General features: G+C 54.6%; 1 protein-coding gene across 4 annotated transcripts in view; it reads right to left on the reverse strand.

The window, feature by feature from the left end:
• Nucleotides 1–17,511, reverse strand: part of SEPTIN4 (septin 4) — a 73,406-nt gene that overhangs the window by 35,294 nt on the left and 20,601 nt on the right. For all 4 annotated transcript variants that reach the window (XM_050929211.1, XM_050929214.1, XM_050929213.1 and 1 more), the window contains 5 exons: nucleotides 17,074–17,167; nucleotides 16,449–16,535; nucleotides 5,128–5,251; nucleotides 2,548–2,682; nucleotides 1,286–1,403 (listed from right to left, as the gene is read on the reverse strand). In XM_050929211.1, the coding sequence (XP_050785168.1) occupies nucleotides 1,286–1,403; nucleotides 2,548–2,682; nucleotides 5,128–5,251; nucleotides 16,449–16,535; nucleotides 17,074–17,167 (558 nt within the window). The remainder of the gene's footprint in view (nucleotides 1–1,285; nucleotides 1,404–2,547; nucleotides 2,683–5,127; nucleotides 5,252–16,448; nucleotides 16,536–17,073; nucleotides 17,168–17,511) is intronic.

A 17,511-nucleotide genomic window follows, 5' to 3' on the forward strand; every position in this document is an offset into this window, starting at 1 on the left:
CAACCTGACAGCGGATGCGTTGTCCCGGAGAGGGGACCCTGAACTTCCCCAGGTCACTGGGCAGAGTGACCCCGCTCAGTTCAGTCTCGAAGGGGGGAGAGATGTGATGCAGTAGGGACTGTCTGTGTGGGGAGTGGGAGAGCAGGGGAGGACTTTAGGAGATGGACGATGCCAGAGCCTGTAACCTGAGCTAGGTAAGGGAGGGGAAAGGTCAACACCTTTGCCCGGGAAGGGGTCAAAGGAAGGGAGTGGCAGGAGGGAAGCAGTTGGAGTTTGGGCTTGGGGCTGTGTGGGCGGAATTCAGGGTATCCTAGCTAGGATCCAAGCACCCTGAAAGCCCAGAAGGACTCGGTGGAGGGGTCCTGATTGTGCCTGCAAGCTCTGCTGTAACCTGTGTTCCTGTTGTCCAATAAACCTTCTGTTTTACTGGCTGGCTGAGAGTCACTGTGGGTCCCAGGAAGAGGGGTGCAGGACCGGACTCCCCCACACTCCATGACACAGCCCCCCAGTGCAAGGCACCAGACCCTCGCCGCTCACCTTCCGTCCTGCGCCGCCGCTTGTCCCCGGCCTGCTCCTGGTGCTCGGTGCGCTCCACGCAGGGCTCGCCAGACAGGCGGCCTTAAAGGAGCAGGGGCCCTTTCGCCTCCCTCCTCCCGCCACATTAGCAAGGGGAGGGGAGCACTTGGCTGCCGACCCCTGAGCCGCTGCCGCAGAAGGTGGCTGCGGCGATGTTGGGGCCATGCTGAGTGTGGGGCATGATGGCCAAGGAGCCGGCCTCCTCACTCCTCTAGCCGTGCCTGCTGCCCCCCCATGGCTCCTCCGGCCGTGCTGCCGCCAGCACCGGCCCGACAGGCACCGCTTCTGCCCCTGCCGCCCCCACACCCCATGGCTCCTCTGGCCGGGCTGGTGCCGCTTTTTGAAAACATGCTGACTGGAAGCGGCTGCTTCCCCTGAATCCCACTAGCTACGCTGGATGGAATACCCTGAGGTACAGCAGCACCCAGGGAGTGATGGTGGAGGCTGGGGTGTAGACAGGCTCATTGTACCAGGCCAGTGCCAGACGCGTGCAGGACACACTGACTGAGTCCCAGGAAGCACACAGCTGCTCCCCTGGCTGTCAATGGTTAACGGAACTGGTGGGGAATTGTGGCTCCCATTTTCCCAGTACAGATGTATTGTCAGAGTGAAAGACCCTAGTGTCAGCCAGGGGCGGGGGCGGGAGGAGCAGTCCATTACTTGGGCTGGGGGGAGGGAGGAATTCAGAGGCAGCTGGGCCTCCTCTCACCTTGCTTTTCTTGCGCTCCACCTCTGAGGGTGTCAGGGTGTCAGCTTTTGCCAGGATGGGCACAATGTTCACCCGCTGATGGAGAGCTCTCATGAATTCCACATCCAGGGGACGAAGGCTGCCAACAGAGAGCAGAGTTAGCCCTGTAAATTGGGGCTGGATGGTCTCGTAGCTACAGGACTCTGGCAGTGCGAGCATCCGCCAAGCATTGCCCTGGCAGTGCCAGCTGGGGATTCCACAGTGTGAGCTTCCCCAGAGTAGTGCCCTGGCAGTGCCCAGCCAGGACTCCAGCAGAGCATGCATCCCCCGGCAGTGCCAGCTGGAGACTCCACACTGTGAGCTTCCCCAGAGCAGTGCCCCGGCAGTGCCCTGGCAGTGCCAGCTGGGGACTCCACAGTGTAAGCTTCCCCAGAGCAGTGCCCAGCCAGGACTCCAGCAGAGCGTGCACCCCCCTGGCAGCACCAGCTGGGGACTCCACAGTGTAAGCTACCCCAGATCAGTGCCCTGGCAGTGCCCAGACAGGACTCCGGCAGAGCGCACATCCCCCTGGCAGTGCCAACTGGAGACTCCACACTGTGAGCTTCCCCAGAGCAGTGCCCTGGCAGTGCCAAGACAGGACTCTGGCAGTGCGAGCATCTGCCAAGCATTGCCCTGGCAGTGCCAGCTGGGGACTCTACAGTGTAAGCTTCCCCAGAACAGTGCCCAGCCAGGACTCCGGCAGAGCATGCATCCCCCTGGCAGTGCCAGCTGGGGACTCCACAGTGTGAGCTTCCCCAGAGCAGTGCCCTGGCAGTGCCCAGCCAGGACTCCGGCAGAGCACGCATCCCCCTGGCAGTACCAGCTGGGGACTCCACAGTGTAAGATTCCCCAGAGCAGTGCCCTGGCAGTGCCCAGACAGGACTCTGGCAGAGCGTGCATCCCCCTGGCAGTGCCAGCCGGGGACTCCACAGTGTGAGCTTCCCCAGAGCAGTGCCCTGGCAGTGCCCAGCCAGGACTCCGGCAGTGTGAGCATCGTGCAGTCATTGCCTCCCCACTGCCTGCTGAGCCCCCTGCAATGCAAGCGTTCCCACAGCAGCTCTCAGTCAAGACTCCTGCAGCAGAGCTGTCAGTGCATCACAGTGTGGGCCCACCCAGGGCCAGCACCCATTTACTGAGCAGCAAGTCCAGCTCACTAGCAGCTGTGTCTCGGACTTGTGGGTAAGGTGGTTTTGAGCATTCTCAGGGAAGGAGGGAGGGATCGGCTGTGGCTGGATTTCCCATACCCATGTCCAAAGGGTGAGATGAAGTAGAGGCAGCAGTGCACGCGGTTGTCCTGGATATTCTTCCGGTTCAGGCCACTCTCATCCCGGAAATATTGCTCAAATTGCTGATCTATGTAATCAGCCACAGGTTTCCAGCTGGGAAGAGAGGGGACAGGGTGGAGAGAGCCAAGTGAGCCCAGTTCCCGGTGCGCCAGCCAGCATGTTAAAAGAACTCCCTGCACTAGAAAGCGTAAGACCATCAGCTCGGAATTAGCCTGCTTCCATTGTCCTGCGGGAGCTGCTGTGCCTCTCCAGCTGGGAGCCAGATGTGAGAAGCTACGAGCTTCACTAGGCTGAAACACAGGGATGGCTGCACCAGAACCCAGGCCAGCATCTGATCTCTGACAGTGCAAATGAAGGCGGGCAATTGGGAAATTCTCATCCTCTGTCAGCCTCGCATGCCGAATTAACCTCGCAGGCCTGGGGAAATGTCCTTCATCCAGGCCTCAGCTAAGACAACGGAGCATGTGCAAGAGCACATCATAAAGTGCTGAAAACGTAACAGAGCCACCCCTCACCTGACAGCAGTGATGTGCCAAACCAAGTGCTTCTGTACCCCACTAGCACAGTGTGGCTCTGTATCACTTGCTAGTAATTACACCACAGCTAGAGATCTGGGACTCTGCTATTAGACCCATTTTATGCTAACTGCCTCTTTAGCTCAAGCAGTAAAAGCTCAGATTCAGTGCCCCCAACGACCCACACACGGGCACAGCACTATGAGCACTAGCTCGCAATCTGCTCCCACAGCCAGGAAGATAAACCACAGATCCCGCTGCCCCATGTTCTGCTGCTGTCTCACAAACACTTGTGTAGCCCACTGGAGAGAGGAGAGTTGTGTCCTCCTGTACAGGTCAGCCCACAGAGAACAGCAGCTAACATAGAAAAGGTCTGAGCTATGGAACTAAAGATGGTGGGTTCACAACCAGCTGCTAAGCCAGAGGAGCAGTAAATACAGACGCGTTAGCTGCTAGTGTGACTGTTAGCAGGGGTCTAGCCTGGAAGCTGTGCTCTGAGAAGTCAATGGGGACACTATGCTAACATTCGTTCTGCTGGTGGTTTATTATTTATTGGGTTAATGGGAGCTGGCTGTTTGCGGCGGCCTGAGATCGAGAGCAGTTGTTGGGGTGGGATTTTGCCTGTGTCCAGGGCAGGAGAGCCTGGTCCTGAACTTGATTTAAAAGAGCAACCTCACTCTCTTTCGCACCTGTTACAGCTGGGGGAGGGGGAGAGAGGGTGCTGGGTATCTGTCACTAGTTTGATTCCTGCCCAGTGTAGCTCCCACACGTCTGGGGGCTCTGCCCCATTTCCAGCTCCCATAGCCCCACTGCATTACACTGAAAGCTCTTCAGGGTAGGGCTGTCTCTGATGTGTGTTCAGACAGAGCTTAGCAACATTGGGGCCAAGCCCAGCATATCCCTCTGTGCAGCAGGAACCACAGCTGCCTCCCTGGCCATGTGGCAGAGCTGGTCCTGCTGTGACTGGCACAGAGGGGGTTGGATGCAGATCAAACAAACAGAGAAAAAGCCACTCATCTTTTCTGGTAAATCTCTGGGTCGCTGGGCCAGTCTCATCATCTGTTGGGGTCTGGGTCAGGATTGTTGGACTTCTAAGGTTTGTCTGATCTGAAGCTGTGTCTGGGGAAAGGCAGTGTTTCCCAGTGGGTAGAACACTGTACTGGACTGGGACTTTGGAGACCTGGGTTCTAGTCCCAGCTCTGCCACTGGCGGGCTGGTGACGTTGGGCAAGTCACTGCCCTGTGCCTCAGTTTCCCCATCTGTAAAATGAGGATAAAGACCCTACCCTCTGGAGTGCTGTTTAAGAGCTAGGTGGCATTATTTCCTTTGGTGCAAACTTAAGCTAGACTTCCTGGCAGAAATGAATCCGGAACAATGGGGTTTGTTAATGGGGGAACCTCACACCACAGGTGGGTCAGGGCCTGCATGCACACATCCCTAGCCCTGGAGCTTTGGCAGATGTAAGAGCTAGAGTGTGCCAGGCTGGCTTTCCAAAGTCATGTTACTGGCTGAGTCCCTGCATGCATTGTGTAAATAAATCACAGGAGCAACAAACAGCCGGTCCAGAGCAGACATTTACCCCACAAGGCAGCCTGGGAAGCCAGGAATTCTGTGCCAGCCATGAACATTGCCACTTGTTCAGCTCCCTCTCTGGGGTATTGCCAAGCACCGACACCAGGACTGCCCTCCGGGACTGCCCCCTTTGCACCCGATGGCTCAGTTACTGCTGCTTTTATGTTCCTCTCTCCAGACTGCTGAGCACCAGGCTTCCAGGTCAGCAGCAGAAAGCCTGATCTGCACCCCGAGCCTCCTCCCATCTCTGCTGCCCCACCCCAGGAGGATGTGAGCACTTCAGTGAGGCAGGGCTGCTATGTGTGCAGTGGCCTGCGCTCATCTAGTACTTGGTGTCAATTCTGTTCTCTCCAGGGGCCAGACTGCCCAGTGGGCGTGGCTGCCCGGGCTCCTGCTCATCCTGCCAGGTGAACTGCGGAGCCATGGCCCCTTCCTCTCCTGTGGGACGTACCATTCCGTGTTGTTCACGGCCTCGCCGAATCCTGGGGTGTCCACGATGGTCAGGCGCAGTTTGACCCCCTTCTCCTCTATGTCCACCACGTGTTTGGTGATCTCCACTGTCTGAGTAATGCGCTCTGGAACGGCAACAGCAGCAGTCAGTGGGCTGATCCGGCAGGGGCCGGAGGGAGCTGAGCTTGGCTGCACCAGGACGGTGGAGAGCCAGATCAGTTACCCATGGGGCAGCTGCAGGGCCAGCCTGTGCCAGGTACTGGTGAGCACAGGCACGGCCTGGGGGCGATGCAGAGCTGTGCCTTGCCAGTGAGCACTAGCAGGGATTGTCTCAGCTCCACAGCACACAGGGGCAGGGCTGTATTGGGGCAGGACCATGGCCTGGCCTCTTCTCAGCTGCTCCCCTTGCTCTCTGGGGTGATCTGTGCCACACGACTGCTCAGAGGGGACAGCCTTTGTGCTCTCCTGACTGCAGGCCCCTCGACTGGGCCTGGTCCTTGTTCAGGGGTGCAGGGGCTGGGAGCTACCTCTTCCCCACGGCACGCCTGTGCCAGGGGCACTTGGAGCACTCCTCTGGTGGTAGCGCACCGTGGACAGGGAGCTGGGAGCACGTTGGAGAGTAGAAAGAAACAAGTGGAGAAGAGGGAGCTGCAGGGCACTCCTGAGAGAGAGGAAAAGGGGCAGCAGCCACTGTCGGGGAGCGACTGGGCAGGGCGGCATGAAGGGAATGATGGGAATATCAGTCCCACGGTGATTTTCAGGGGAGTCTGGGCTCTTTACACTCACCAGGGCAAGGCAAGAGGCTGAGGAGGAGCCGCTCCCCAGCCATGCCCAAGGCCCCATGCTGCAGTCTGTGCCTACATTAACACTGCCACACTGCCCCAGTGCCCTGGAGCAGGAACGTAGTGCAGGGAGGGTTGCAGCCTTGGGGCCCGAGTGAAGGCCCACTGGCACTGCTCAGAGATAGCAGCTCCTATGGCTGCAGTGTGGGGACAATGGAGATGTGGGAACTGCCTCGGTCATGGCCCTGCACCGCAGCAAAGGAGCTGGCCTGCTGTAGACTGACTGTACGTAAACAAATCTGGTTCATCTCCGCAGAGCCCAGACACATTGCTCAGGGCCCTGGCTGTGACAAGTGCTTGGTTCCCACGCAGCTCCCCAGACCTAGAGAAGGGAAGCTCGTTCTGGACCCATCCCAGCCCTGTAGGAGCTGATTCTGGGGGCTGACACGCCAGGAAATGTGTGAGTCTGCCCCCCTGTTAGGATATAGATATTCAGGCCTGTCTGCAAAGGCCTATACTTTAAGAATTTAGGCGCATTCTTATCACTTAGCTAGTTATAGAGATAGAAAAGAAAGAATCAAAGATCACTGTCTGTTGAATGGCCTTCTCTTACTGCAACAGGCTAAGGTCTTCAGCTAAGATGTAGTTAGGCAGCCATAAGCTGGGAAGTGTCTGGTCACATCCTCACATTCCAAACTAGTCACATTGAAATATGGTGCTATTGGGCTATTAGGAATACAATCCTGTCCTGATATTCCTATCATCTCCAGAGAAAGGGTAGAGTCTAGAAGATGTAAAAGGAAACTTAGTTTGATCGCATCCTGTCTGGCAAGAACTCACTTATCAATAGACACAGCTGGAGAACCCTTATGTCTGTATAGATGTAGTTGTGAAATCCTCACTTCTGTATTGTTTTGTATGATTATTTGCATGGTCTCTGTCTGGTTCTGTGATTGTTTCTGTCTGCTGTATCATTCATTTTGTTGGATGTAAACCAATGAAGGTGGTGGGGTATAATTGGTTAAATAACCATGTTACAATATGTTAGGATTGGTTAAATTTCAGTAAAATGATTAGTTAAGGAATAGCTAAGCAAAACTCAGGTTTTACTATATAGTCTGCAGTCAATCAGGAAGTAAGGGGGAGGGGGAGAATGGGAACCGGGACTGGGAATGGAGGAATTGGGATCATGTTCTGCTAAAGGGGGAAATGGGAACGGGATGGGAACAGAAACAGGGACACAGGCAAGGCTCTGTGGTGTCAGAGCTGGGAAGGGGGACACTAAGGAAGGAAACTGGAATCGTGCTTGCTGGAAGTTCACCCCAATAAACATCTAATTGTTTGCGCCTTTGGACTTCGGGTATTGTTGCTCTGTTCATGCGAGAAGGACCAGGGAAGTGGGAGGGTGAAGGAATAAGCCCCCTAACACCCCCATCCCCCAACCCCTGCTCAGCTAATGCAGCGGAGCCCTTTGGATTGCGTAAATGGGCCTGGAGTCATTTCAGCATCTGTGACCTGTTTGCAGTTCTCAGGCTCTGCCATTTAACTCGCCCTTTTCAGAGGCTATTCCTGGGGTGCTGCGTTCTACAGCTCCAAGCCAAGGCGCAGCGCTGGGCCCACCAGCATCTTGGCACACGTGGGGTGGAGGGAATCATTTGGCAGAGATCTTCACTCTGCCTTTGTCATTGATTGGGCTACACATGGGCCATCCTGAATATCACCTACAAGGTTTTTTTCTCCTGCTGATAATAGCTCACCTAATAGCTCACCTTAATTAATTACTCTTGTTATAGTTGGTATGGCAGCACCCGTTGTTTCATGTTCTCTGTGTATATATATCTTCCTACTGTATTTTCCGCTGCATGCATCCGACGAAGTGGGTTTTAGCCCACAAAAGCTTATGCTCAAATAAATCTGTTACTAAGGTGCCACAAGGACTCTTCGTTCTTTTTGCTGATACAGACTAACACAACTACCACTCTGAAACCTGACACTGATTCAGACAGCCTTAAAGGGGGTGTCCCCAGGCAGCGCTTCAGACTTCATACAGGACAAGCTCCAACAGGCCAGAGGGGAGCAATGGACCCCCGAGCCAAGCTGTGCATGAGCAGGGAGGAATGGGGACAGTGCACCACCATGGAGGCAGCAGAGCCCCCAATTTCTGTGGGATGGGGGAGAGCTATACACAGAGTTCCCTCTGTGCATGGCTGAGGGGTACAGTGCTGCCCCCACTTCCCCAGTACCAAGGCCCTGACCATGCACACAGGACTCTGCCCTGGCCGCCCGGGGCATCTCTCCTGTTCTTTTGGTCGTTTGATTTCCTGTGGAAAGTCTGTAACCACCCGGACTCCAGTCGTCCCCGAGGAGGGGAGCGTGACGTCACACTCCATGTGCTGCATGACAGTATGTTCATGAATGTAAATATGATGTATCTGGAATATGCTTTATGCAAAAGGTCTTTTGTAAGGTATCATTACAAAGCTTAGAACCTACTGAGCGTGTCCATCCTATCTGTATAAATGTATCATTCTTGTATCTGAAGCTAGTACAACTCTGAGGTCCTATTGTAATTATGCAAAGGGTGGGTCGTTAATGGTATTTAGAATCTTGATGATTCCCATTGACTAGGACAATTGGTTGTAGATGATTTATTTACCTGCAAGGCTTCCAGTGTACTGTGGGCCAGCCCATGGGTAATGAAGAATGAGGTCTCACAGGATACTGGAATCTATCTTAAATCTGGTACTTTTCCATTTAGAAGGAGGGGTGGGAACCAGAGAGACAAAAGATTCCCGCCTTGTGACAAAGCTATAAAAGGGGGTGGAACAGGATAAAGGGGGCTGCCAGTCATGAGAAGACCTAGTTTCCACCTAAGATGTCTGCTAGAACTAACAAGAACTGTACCAGGGGAAAGGATTGGGCCCTGACTAGGAAGGATTCTAGCCAGGAAGGATTCTAGCCTGTGAAAGAGGCTTATTGGACCATCTCTGAGGGTGAGCTATTACCTGTAATCAGTTTTTTAATGTACTAGGCTTAGATTTGCGTGTTTTTGTTTTACTTTGCTTGGTGACTTACTTTGTTCTGCCTGTTATTACTTGAAACCACATGTGGCAAAGTACTTTCTTCTCCTCCGCAGGCTCAGTCCTTTTTAGCCTTGGAGACACAGGCTTGGGCAAAGCAAACCCTTCTAGGTAGCACAGGGTCTGGCTAATCCTTCCCTCAGTCAGTCCCTTGTGCTGGTTTTCTCCCCTTCTGGGGACAGCGCGCAGCCTTCCTTGCTGGAAAGGTTCAGAGCCTTATTGCACCTAACTTGCTGGCAGCTTCCCTGCTTCTCTCACTCTCCCCCATGCTTCCAAGCCAGGGAGGGTTTAAAAAGGTCTCCAGCAGTTGGGGCCAGCTGAACCTAATTAGTTCCCTGGTAACCCCTTTTCCAGCTGAACCTTATTTCCCCGGTTATCTCCCCTCAGTGGATAAGAAGAGGCGTTTTAACCCCCTGGGACTAATTACTACCCCTCCCTTTGTAGCCATTTGTCCTGAGTTTTCCACACCACTTAAATCCTACTTTTTATACTTAATAAAATCATTTTTGTTTAATAATTAACCCAGAGTAGGTGATTAATATCTGGGGGAACAAACAGCTGTGCATATCTCTCTATCAGAGAAGAGAAGAGTGAGGGGGGATTTGATAGCAGCCTTCAACTACCTGAAAGGGGGGTTCCAACGAGGATGGAGCTTGGCTGTTCTCAGTGGTGGCAGGTGACAGAACAAGGAGCAATGGTCTCAAGTTGCAGTGGGGGAGGTCTAGGTTGGATATTAGGAAACACGATTTCACTCAGAGAGTGGTGAAGCACTGGAATGGGTTCCCTAGGGAGGTGGTGGAATCTCCTTCCTTAGAGGTTTTTAAGGCCCAGCTTGAAAAAGCCCTGGCTGGGATGATTTAGCTGGGGTTGGTCCTGCTTTGAGCAGGGGACTGGACTAGATGAGCTCCTGAGGTCTCTTCCAACCCTGATATTCTATGATCAATGTTATAGAGGATAGACAATTTATGAGTGTATCCTGTATAAGCTATACAGAGAGTAAAACGGATTTATTTGGGGTTTGGATTCCATTGGGAACTGGGTGTTTGGGTGCTGGTGATGGGTGACCTGCTGAGCAGTTTTTGGTTGAAATCTGCAGCTTTGGAGTTGTGGACCAGACCTGGGTCTGTGTTGCAGTAGGCTAGCGTGTTTGGCTGAACAAGGCAGGGTTCTGGAGTCCCAAGCTGGCAGTGAAAACAGGCTTAGAGGTAATTTCAGCACATCAGGTGACAGTCCCAAGGGGGTCGCTGTGACTGAACCCATCACAGGGAGCTTTGAACGGGAGCTGGGATCAGAGGGAGAGCCTGGAAAGGGCACGGAGCATAGCAGTGACACACTGCCTGCAGTTCCCCCATCTGCTGGGTGACAAGCAAGCAGAAGTGACAAAGGGGGCTGCAGTTTGGCTGGATCTCAGGTGTTAGGCCCTCTCCTGAGAGGAACAGGATTGGGCATAGGAGGGGAGAGCTCTCCTGCCCCTGATCTTATCCTGGGCTCCAGAATCGGGAACAAGCCTAATTAGACTTACTTGCTCCATGGCGTCTCTTTTTCTGCCAGTCACAGGGTAACTGCTGAACGCCAGAGCCGATACTAAAAGATACGATAGTATCCTTGCCAGCAAGTTAAAGAAGTATGGATTGGATAAATGGACTATTAGGTGGATAGAAAGCTGGCTAGATCGTTAGGCTCAATGGATAGTGATCAAAGCTCCGTGTCTAGTTGGTAAACGGTATCAAGTGGAGTGCCCCAGGGTTTGGTCCTGGGGCCGGTTTTGTTCAACATCTTTATTAAAGATCTGGATGATGGGATGGATTGCAGCCTCAGCAAGTTCGCAGATGACACTAAGCTGGGAGGAAAGATAGATAGGCTGGAGGATAGGATTAGGGTTCAGAGTGAACAAGACAAATTAGAGGATTGGGCCAAAAGAAATCTGATGAGGTTCAACAAGGACAAGTGCAGAGTTCTGCACTTAGGACAGAAGAATCCCATGCACCGCTACTGGCTGAAGACCGACTGGCTAAGCATCAGTTCTGCAGAAAAGGACCTGGGGATTACAGTGGATGAGAAGCTGGATATGAGTCAGCAGTGTGCCCTTGTTGCCAAGAAGGCTAACGGCATACTGGGCTGTATTAGTAGGAGCACTGCCAGCAGATCGAGGGAAGTGATTATTCCCCTGTATTCGGCACTGGTGAGGACACATTTGGAGTAGTGTGTCCAGTTTTGGGCCCCCCACTACAGAAAGGATGTGGACAAATTGCAGACAGTCCAGTGGAGGGCAACGAAAATGATTAGGGGGTTGGGGCACATGACTTGCAAGGAGAGGCTGAGGGAACTCGGGTTATTTAGTCTGCAAAAGAGAAGAGTGATGGGGGATTTAACAGCAGCCTTCAGCGACTTGAAGGGGGTTCCAAAGAGGATGGAGCTCGGCTGTTCTCAGTGGTGGCAGTGACAGAACAAGGAGCAATAGTCTCAAGTTGCAGTGCAGGAAGTATAGGTTGGTGTGATGAACTAGGAATGTTCTTAATGTTTTCTATGAATACTGTGTTGGTGCCTCAGTGTCCCCTAGGTAGTTCTTAAGTATCTGGCAGAGCAAAGGGCCAGTGTACCTAAATGCCTGACCCTCTGTCTCCTAGCAACTGATGGCCTGGGCCCTCCTCTCCAAAGGTGCCAGCTGAAGGTGTTGGAGACAAAGAGATCAGGTGACCTCGTGTCCCGGGAAAGGAGCTGAGCAGAGAGGAGGGGCTGGAGGGGGTTGTTAGTCTGGAGCTGGCTGAGGGCACACGTGGGGGTCTGGTTCACTGCCCCCCAGGATGAACCCGGCCGAGGGGTCCAGTTCGCTGTATCTACAAGCTCTGTTTTAGACCCTGTTCCTGTCACTGAATAAACCTCTGTTTTACTGGCTGGCTGAGAGTCACATCTGACTGCAAGGTGGGGGTGCAGGACCCGGTGGCTTCCCCAGGACCCCGCTGGGGCGGACTCACTGTGGGAAGCGCACGGAGGGGCGGAGGATGCTGAATGCTCCAAGGATAGATCCAGGAGGTGAAGATGTGTGAGCTTCTTGCCCTGAACAAGTCTGCTCCAAGGGAGAGGAGGCTCCCCAAAGTCCTGACTGGCTTTGTGGGGAGCTGTTCCAGAGCATCGCCCGGGGACTCCGTGACAGCTGGATATTAGGAAACACTATTTCACTAGGAGGGCGATGAAGCACTGGAATGGGTTACCTAGGGAGGTGGTGGAATCTCCTTCCTTAGAAGTTTTTAAGGTCAGGCTTGACAAAGCCCTGGCTGGCATAATTTAGTTGGGGATTGGTCCTGCTTTGAGCAGGTGGTTGGACTAGATGACCTCTTGAGGTCTTTTCCAACCCAAATCTTCTATGATTCTATGAATTCCAAACTCACCAGGAATGTTCCCAGCAGGGGTGGCCAGAATGCTATTGATTTGGGGATAACTCAGAAGAGGGAAAGTGGGAACACACGGAGCCATGTGCAACTGTTGATAGCACTCCCTGAGCAGCACACACCACTGCACTACCGTCACAAAGGGGCCCAGGCACCTCGCCACCTCATTAGGTATCACTGGCATCCACAAACCCTCGCTCAGCTTCCACCGAACCCTGCAGGTGCCTAAACTCGACGGTTTCCGAGTGGAAGTTCCACACACACTGACACTTCTGCCTCTGGGCATCGCACTGCAGCCCCCCAGCAGGCCTGCAGCACCGGAGTCCCAGTGCGAGCCACGAATGGGTCATTCCTCCACTGCTCTCTGCTGTGGGGTCCAATCCCACAGGCACACTCACAGCCTGCCCAGCTCCACCCAAAGCAGCCACGAGATGTAGAGGAGCAGGCGTTCCCTGCTACCCGCCAGCCCAGCAGGCAGGGCACTCACCCGGGAGGGGAGACGCACGGTTCTGGTCCCCCACTCCAATTGCTCTAATTCTGTACCCACTATGGAACAGCTTCACCGGGAGAGACTGAGGAGCCCAGGGCAGATCAGCCCTTGGCCCCTGGTGAGGGCACTCTCCTGAGAAGTGGCAGATCCCTGTTCACAGGTCTTCTGCTCCAACCACTGGACAAGCGGTTAGGGGCTCATGGCAAGCAGAGACAGGCGCCGCTCTGCAGCTTGGATTGCATGCCACAGGCCCTAGAACTCCCTCCAGCGACTGGAGGCCCTTTTCCACCCTAGCGTTGGGGGAAGAGGAGAGTGCCAATGCAGGGGTTGGGTCAGACCCAACTCAAGGTCTGAAAACATGTAGGAAGCTTCTGCTGGGGGAGGTTGCTCATTCTCCCCCAGAAGCAGAAGCCCCCACTTTAGAGAAGACTCCTGGCAGGAGCATTCTCTGTCTTCAGCCCAGAGAGACACATGGGGGATTGTGCCAGAAACTAACCATCTGTGACTCTCCGTCCATTGTGGCTGAGGTGCTGACAAGCGATGGCAGGGCAGCACCGGGGGCTTGGCAGTTAGTCACTCCAACACAGAGCTTCAGGGTAGTTAGGACTTTAATTGGACTAAATCAGTGGAAGTTAGGAGCCCAGTTACATTATCTTGGAGGATCTGGGCCTCAGTGACTTGCCCAGCAAACAGGTTCCATTATAAATCCAAGGATAGTTTCTCTAACTGCCTCCAGTCCAGCCAGGATCTCAAACCCCAGCTGTACTCTGCATACATCCTACCGTATAACAGGGCGTGAACCCCGCCCGAACCCAGCTGCAGAGCTCAGAGCTGGCTGAATTTAGCTCCTGCTCTAGTCCACAAACGTGCGGGATTAATCCTGATCTTCCATGGAGGCAATCACTACACCCAAATACGTGAGCAAAATGTTCAGCCTGTGCGTTGCTCAGGCTGTTGTGAATATTTCTTACTCGTGGGGTACGACTGGTCGTCTGAGCGACCCGATTCTGTTTCTGTTCACTGACCGGACGGCTGAACAATGAACAATCCAGAAGGGCCCATTAGACCATCTAGTCATGTTTCAGACTCAGGTATTTACGGGAATGGATGTGCAAGAGAACACTCACTCAAGCTGCGACCCGTGAAGCTTCCAGCACTCACAGGCATCTCCATTAAACCTGAGGGAAAATTTGTCTAAACGTTGAAATTCACAAAATTACAAAATAAAAACAGGGCAGTTTGGAATGAGATTTTTGTGATTTCCCTGCCCCCACCCCCTTCCCCACCCCAAGTGTTTGAACTAGGGGTGAAAATGTTTCAGACTCTGAGGAGATTCTACCCGGCTGCCGCAGATGATCAGTGGGCCCAACAAGGGGCTCTGATTCCTCCTCTGGCCGTGCCTCCAGGAGAAGGTGCTATTTACATTGCTGTAGTTAAACTGTAGTTAAACAAAGCTCTGTGTGAACACTCTGATTTCCTTTAAAGAGCAGCTACAGCTGTTTGGCTTAAGCCTGTTTGTCAGCGACACAAGCAAAAGGGATGGGGTTGGTACAGCAGACGTGTTCTCCTGAGCATAAGGCAAGTGCTCAGGTGGGAGGGGCCTGGGCAGGCTGAAGACTTTCTAAACCCCACCCTTTGTAACCCAACCCTTGGGGGACAGTGATCCTGTGGGGCCACCTTTCCTGCCTCTCAGTCCAAGCAGCTCGTCTCTCTGGCAGCAGAGGGATGAGGGCAGCTCTGTGTGGCAACCATCGGCTCTGCTCCGTCTGGGACACAAGAGACTGCCAGACCAGGCCATCTAGCCAGATGTTGAGGAAGGATCCCTGCAGTGGACACTTACGATCAGCGATGGTCATTCAAGTGACGCACTTTGCTCCGGGGGGCTGAGCTTGCTGTCCCCCACCAACAGGACACAGGCAGGGAGCCAAGCGGCTGGGAAAGGAGGGGACACCCTTCAATGGATATGCGGGACCGTTACCAGGGCACCACAAGAGCTGGCAATAGCTACAGCGGTTTACAAAACCCCTCAGAGACAAAAGCAGTGTTTCATTTGCAGCGGGAAATGGAAACTCCTTTCTGCTCACAGCAAGCGGGCATCAGCACACCAGCTAACTGCAGCGGAGGTGAAAGGAACCAAGCCTTTGAGAAGCCAGACAAGATCCTCATTGCACTAATCAGAGCAGTAAGCAGGCCTCCTGCTGGATGTTAGAGCAGGAGATGTGCCTGTGACGGAGTGGGAATGTTCTTGATGTGTTCTTTGAATGCTGAGTGGGGAGTATTGACCTGGGAAGGTTGCTGGGGAGTTTTGCTGGGACTGGCTGCATTGGGGAAGGGAGGATACCTGAGCATGTAATATGAGAACCCAGGAGGGGGGTTGGAGTCCAGGTGACACCTCTGCCCGGGACACTGGACAAAGGACACAATGGCTGGGGGAGGAGCCAGGGGAGGCTGAGTGAGAGGCTGGGGGGAGTTTCAGTTTGGAGCTGGCTGGGAAATAGACAGGGGCCCCAATGGGGCTTGGGCTTCCAAACAGGGCTGTGGCCTCCCTTGGGCCCCAGATGAACCTAACTAAAGGGGGTCCTGGTTGTACCTACAAGCCCTGCTTGGGACTGTGATCCTGTTGCCTAATAAACTTTCTGTTTTACTGACTGGCTGAGAGTCACGGTGAATCACAGGAAGCCGGGGGTGCCGGGCCTGGTCTCCCCCACACTCCGTGACAGTGCCACCTGCCTAAGGTCTAGCACAGTCTGCCTGCGCCGAGAGCAGCTGGAGCCACCCCAGGAACTGCGTTAGAGATGATCCCAGTCAGGAAACAGCCACCCACCCACCAGGCCCCTCCTGGAGCTCATCAGCAGGGGGCGTGGACCAGGTCAGCTTGGGCCAGTGGAACCAGCAGGGAGCACAGACGGAGCCGCCTGCCAAGTGGACCTGACGGGGATTAGGACACCTGTGGGTCAAACCCTTTGCCCTTGTTGTGCAGGGCTGGGTCTCCATGTGCCAGCGTGAGAGGGCCAAAGCAAAGCTCCCACTAGCGTCAGTGGGAACCAACCCAGGCCCACAGGCAGGAACTCTACACAATCTCTCCAAATAAACACCACCCAGAGGGCCTCAGTCAGAGCTCCCTTCGGGGGCGAGGAGGCTTCTCCCAGAGGGTCCCCCGTCAGGGCTCCCCCGGTGGAGAGTGTTTTGCCAGAGGGCCACGAGTCAGTCTCACTCCTCCCAGCAAGGTCTCTACAACAGCATCCCACCCCCTCACTGTGGTCTCTGAAGCTTCGTCTAAGGAGTAGATGCTTTCGAGCAGCTTCAGGGCGCTGATTTCCACCAGCCAGAGATCTTGCCCAGTCGCCTGTTTCACTTCACTCCTAAGGCCCTGGCATAAGAATGTCCTCAAGAGAGCAGGAAACCTGACCAAAGATCCCTCCCTCTCACCTTCCAGGCAGGAGCATGGGGCCGGCAGCCTTTCCCAAAAGCTGCCTCCTACCAGGCACTGAGCTCTAGCAAGCCAGGCTGCTCCCTCCCTGCCGATTTCCTGGCTGCTCCCAGCTGGCTGGGAAAGGGAAGGTTTTGATCTCTCCTCTTACCTTCTGCACTGAGGAGTTTGCGATCCCTGTACATGTCAGTGAGGAAGAGGCTGTTCACCAGGGTGGATTTCCCCAGGCCAGACTCTCCTGGGGAAGCAGAAAGACAACAGTTCATGGAGGTCAGAAGCAAGGCAAGAGATTTGGGTTCCTTTGGCCCCTCTTAGGGTCCCAGGGCACGTGCCAAAGAGACAGGAGCAGGAGCTGCTGCTCCAGAAATGAAGGCACCACAACCAAGGAAGTGTGACCCCAACCCACAGACCCCGTGTCTCTGGAATCCTCTGGGATTTCTGCCTCCTCCCCAAAGCAGCAGCAGGGCCATGGCTGGAGCCCAGGCACTCCCAGGGGAGAGGAATGGAAGACACGGATCTCTTCCACTGTGCTCTGCAGCTGAGTTCCCGGGACATGCGAGCTCCTGAACACGGGGAGGTGAATCCACCTGCCCAGCTCCCGCAGTCTACACAGCTGGGGTCTCTTCTTCCTTCCTTCTCTGCCCATTTTCACCCAGCGTGCAGGTCAGCTCTGCTCCCGCAGCACGACGCACATTCCCCCACAGCCTGTCCCAGCACACCTGTGCCCGGGGGCCCCTTTGAAGGGCTACTGGGTGAGGCCTCAGGGGCGCCCCTACCTGCCACCATCAGTGTGAAGTCAAACCCCTTCTTCACCGATTTCCGATGGACCTGATTAGGGAGCGTCGCAAACCCCACGTACTCCTTATCGTCCTGCAGGGCAGAGGAGGGGGGCATGTGAATCTGGAGTGCCACCCCCATCTCACTCCCCCCTTGCCCCCAGGGCATACCCGCCGCTGGGATGGAGAGCAGTCAGCCAGCCCCATTCTGTGCCCTGGTCCTTGTCGCCAAAGCCCTAAGCAGGCTAGGGCTTCCTCTGACCTCTGCACTTGGCAGGGATGCTCCGGCTGAAGGAGTCCAGCGCTCACGATGAGCAGGGGAAGAGCCTCCGCTGATGACTACAGAGTCCATCTGCTGGGATTGAGGCCGTGTCTGAATTCCCCAGCGTTGAGGCTTGCCCTGCTCAGGCTGGCCAGCTGTGCACAGGATGCCTGCAC

This window comes from Gopherus flavomarginatus, chromosome 19 (genome assembly GCF_025201925.1).
Source record: "Gopherus flavomarginatus isolate rGopFla2 chromosome 19, rGopFla2.mat.asm, whole genome shotgun sequence".
Lineage (NCBI taxonomy): Eukaryota > Metazoa > Chordata > Testudines > Testudinidae > Gopherus > Gopherus flavomarginatus.